This window comes from Scomber japonicus, chromosome 5 (assembly GCF_027409825.1).
Source record: "Scomber japonicus isolate fScoJap1 chromosome 5, fScoJap1.pri, whole genome shotgun sequence".
NCBI lineage: Eukaryota > Metazoa > Chordata > Actinopteri > Scombriformes > Scombridae > Scomber > Scomber japonicus.
This window is the reverse complement of record NC_070582.1, coordinates 21,946,936-21,951,619: the sequence shown is the minus strand read 5'-3', so window position 1 is coordinate 21,951,619 and position 4,684 is coordinate 21,946,936. Positions and strand designations below refer to the sequence as shown.

General features: G+C 41.6%; 1 protein-coding gene across 1 annotated transcript; it reads left to right on the top strand.

The window, feature by feature from the left end:
- The first annotated feature begins 3,082 nt into the window (after positions 1 to 3,082).
- On the top strand, positions 3,083 to 4,684 carry rag2 (recombination activating gene 2). Its single transcript, XM_053319276.1, has one exon. The coding sequence runs from the start codon at positions 3,083 to 3,085 to the stop codon at positions 4,682 to 4,684; it is 1,602 nt and encodes a 533-aa protein (XP_053175251.1).

Here is a 4,684-nt window from a genome sequence, read left to right as displayed (position 1 = left end):
ATACTAATGGAGAATATGTGTGTCTGGTACATAATGCCTCATAATTAACAAAAAAAAAATTTGATTAGGTCCTCTAATCAGCTTTTGAAAGAGCTGAATTAGAATCCCTAGCTTTGGTGGATGAACTAAATACTTTCAGTAATCTACATGAAGTTAATTATCTCAGAATTTTAGCTACTAGAAAATAGATTGATGTGAAGAAGAAATTATTAGAAATAATTTAGAAACCCCACATTATAAAGTTTTGAGGATGTTCATGTTCAGGGGTGGATTGGCCATTGGGAGTACCGAGATTTTTCCCGGTGGGCCGATCAATAATGGGCCACAGCCTGCAGACACAGCAGAGGCCCATTGGCTTGTCTATCTAAAGAATACCTGGCCCAGTGGCCCTATGATAAGCTACAGAGACCCAGGATTCCCACCCACTAGACCCCCACCCCCACCCCCACCCCCGTCCAATCACCTTTAATGACAAGCAGTCATGATGAGAGAGAAAGTGAGAGAAACAACAACACCGGAGCTAGCAGCAGTGATGCTGCTGCTTCAGTAGTGGGTCCCTCTCAGCAGTCGGCAAACCAGTCGGACAGTGAGTCAAGTGAGGCTCCCGCTGCCATGGTGGTGCAGCAGCAGGTTGAGGAAGACTCCCCACCATGTGTGTGATACAGTCTTAAGCAGTTGTGTGCCTGCCAGCATGGTGTGGATAAACACTCATTAAATGTTCAGAACGGTTACTTAACTGTCTATGAACTTTACTTAACAAAATAAATAGCAAACTTTGCATAGTGTGCTGTATTACAACTAGGCCTAAATCTAGTTATCTAAAGTATTACAAAACAATAACCATATTCATATACTATCCTGATGAATTAATTAGTTGCTTTTATTAACCACTTAACCATTATTTTCATCAAAGGATGCCACATAATTGCAAATCTGCAAGCTTACAACTCACATGTTGCTATGTGATGTGCTTTGAGCATGTAGATCTGCTATTTTCATAATTTTTGATCATTTCTACCTATAATGACTTCCCCCAAATCAGGTCACCAGAGTTAAAGCCTATAGTTGCACTTTGTATTGTATTATGATACACTCTTGAATCTTAAATCCTTTCTCCAGTATCCTTCTTAAGAACAAGTGAGCAACATACTGTGTAGTCATCATTTATTTTATTCAAGGCTCCAGAATATAAGGGATATTGTTCAGTATACTACTGTTATCAAGGACTTGTGTGTTTATATGTAGATCAACGGGCTGAGTTGGCACAGTATCTGCGCATGGATTGTAGCGGGCCGGTTTGGACCAAAATGTCCAGGGCCGAATTTTTGTCCCAGTCCAGGCCTGTTCATGTTAGAAGTATATGAATAGAATTGACTGAATGCAATTAAATGGCTGTTTGCATCTGCTTTAGTTGATATTATAACTAAGATATAATTGTTGTTTAGTGGTATTTTTCAAACTGCTATTTTGTGGCTGTGTCCAGTAAAGTTAGTGAATGTGGTGGATTCAGGTGTAAAATGTGATCATAAAATAACTACTTTCAAGTTTATCTGTAGGCACAAAGGCCACTCAACTCTGCCTTTCTATTTGTATTGTCTTCTTCTTGCCTGCCTGACAAGAAACTCACATCAGAGGTGTGTCTTGTTTTGGCATTAAGAACAAGCAGTCCTGAATATATCTGTTGTGCTGTAGGTGGAGAGTGGACTGATTCAAACAACTTTGTCATCATGCATTCATGTAGTTCATGATGTTTTATGTTTTCAAATGTGTTGTTATTTGTTCTTCTTTTATTATCATCAGTGTTGATTAATTTTCAGCGATTTCTTTTACTGTAGATGTGACATAAATTCTGTAACTCCTGAGAAAGCACAATATATCTAGACAGTTGTTGATATCTCATGGTATTACACAATAATACAATAACCTTCTTAGGTATAACTGATATGTAATGATATTGTTGAAGTGACACACTCAGTGAATTCAGGCAGTACACCTGCCAGTGAGCAGCAGTCACAGACAGTTAACCTCAAGATCTGGAAGTGTTTGTGAGTCAACGAACCTTCACAAACTCACTGTCACTCCCTGCCTTTGTCAAAGTTACGCTACATAAAGAGTTCTTTAGGTTTATCTTGCACTGCATTCTGGTCCTGACTGGAAGGTAAGCAAACAATAAATTATCATTCTAAATTAAATGTATTGATTCATATTCAGACCCAGCTAAAAAAAAATGGAACATTATTAGTTAGTTGTGGTACTGTAATGATGGCATTAAATTTAAAAAAAGGATCACTCTAAAAGAGACTTTATGCCATTCATAAAGTTACCATCTCAGAAGCAGCTCCTAAAAGCAGCTTCTTAATCAAAAATGGAAACTTTAAATATGAGGTTTGGTTTGTGAATTAAAATAATACATTCCAAAAGTACTTACTTTATTTTTCTGTTTTTATGTCCTTAATTAAATATTGTTGGTGATATATTACTTAAGGAAACAAGTCAAGCACGCCTTTGTATTGCAAACAAAGGGAGCACCAATCCATGCATATAGCACAAAACCTGTGATAAAAAGTATACTTGTGGTTAACCTATCAAAAGTTACTGTTGGTAGATGTGACAGTGATGTGGCTTCACTGATGAAAGCATTTCTAACACTAATATGTCACATCTTGGCAAAAGTCCAGTTTCTATTCTAAATTTTTTATTTAAAAAAAGCTCTTTTTACCTTTTGTTATATAATAATTTAATCATTGTAAATTACATTTTTGAACTAAACTGTTCCACACATTCTTATAACTGTTATAACTGTTATGTTATATGTACAACATATCATAATAATAATATTAATATACAGTATGTTTTTCTGATATGAATGTCCCTTTTACAAACAGGAAGGGAAAGAAAGGGCTGGTGAAGAAGCTAACTGAATGTCTACCAATGCATTTTTGATTTTTACAATGCATATTAGGATAGATCACACTCTTCCACATGTTAATAAACAGGAAGTCATTTTAAAACCCTTGCATGAAAACAAGCAACAGCTGACTGTGTTTGTCTGTGCTGTTTTGACACAGGCACCTGGCAGAAAATGACCCTGCAACCATTAACTCCAGTGAACTGTGCAGGCCTCTTACAGCCTGGCTGCTCTCTGCTGCAGCTGGATGGTGAAGTTCTCCTGTTTGGCCAGAAAGGCTGGCCCAAGCGCTCTTGTCCGACTGGAGTATTTGGGGTGCGGTTTAAATGTAATGAGCTTAAGTTGAGGGCCATCTCGTTCTCCAGTGACTCTTGCTACCTTCCTCCATTACGCTGCCCTGCTGTTTGCCGCCTTGACCCCTATGATGGGCTTCCAGAGAGTTATCTCATCCATGGTGGCCGCACCCCAAATAATGAGATCTCATCAAGCCTGTATATGCTGACCATGGATAGCCGTGGCTGCAATCGCAAACTCACTCTACGCTGCAAAGAGAAAGAACTGGTAGGCGAAGTGCCAGGGGCCCGATATGGCCACACAGTCAGTATGGTTCAGAGTCTCGGGAAGACAGCATGTGTATTATTTGGCGGAAGGTCCTACATGCCGTCAGGAGAACGGACCACGGAGAGCTGGAACAGCGTTGTCGACTGTCCCCCTCAGGTGTACCTGTTTGACCTAGAGTTCGGTTGCTGCTCTGTTCACAGTTTACCTGAGCTCAGCGATGGACAGTCTTTCCATTTGGCCCTTGCCAGAGAGGACTGTGTCTACATCCTTGGGGGTCACTCACTTACCTCTGACTCCCGCCCGCCTCGACTGTTCCGCCTGCATGTTGAGCTTCTGCAGGGCAGTCCTTTGCTTTCCTGTGATGCCTTAGAAACTGGTATATCCATCTCTAGTGCCATCATAACTCGTACAGGTCCCAGTCATAAATATATTATCTTAGGGGGGTATCAGTCAAACTCTCAGAAGAGGATGGAATGCAGCATTGTGACTCTGGATGAGAAAGGGATTCACATTGAGCCCCTGGAACCACCCAACTGGACTCCAGATATCATTCATAGTCGAACCTGGTTTGGCGGCAGTGCCGGGGAGGTAAGCATCCTCTTAGGTGTACCGACTGAGGGAAGGCCATCCCAACCAGATGTGCACTACTTCTATCAAGTGAACTTTGCAACCAAGGGAGAAGGGAAAGAGGAAGAAGGAACCCAGGGCTGCAGCCAAGAGTCGACAGATTATGAAGACTCTACTCCTCTTGAGGATTCTGAGGAGCTCTACTTTGGTCGTGAGCCTCATGAGCTGGAGGACAGCAGTGATGGAGAAGAGGATACCTACAATGAGGAGGATGAGGAGGATGAATCACAAACAGGCTACTGGATCAAATGTTGCCTTGGTTGTCAGGTGGACACCAACACATGGGAGCCTTATTACTCCACTGAGCTCCACCGACCAGCCATGATCTTCTGCTCCAGGGGGGAGGGGGGACACTGGGTCCATGCACAGTGCATGGAGCTGTCTGAGGCCCTGTTGGTCAAGCTCTCTCAGGGCAGCAAAAAGTACTTCTGCCTGGACCATGGAGGCCTGCCTTACCAGGACATGACCCCACCTCGACAGGTTATGCCCTTGAAGCGCACCCCCATGAAAGTAAAGGACAGAAAAATTCCTACACCAATCAAGATGTCTCCTGCAAAAAAAAGCTTTTTCAGAAGGCTTTTTAACTGA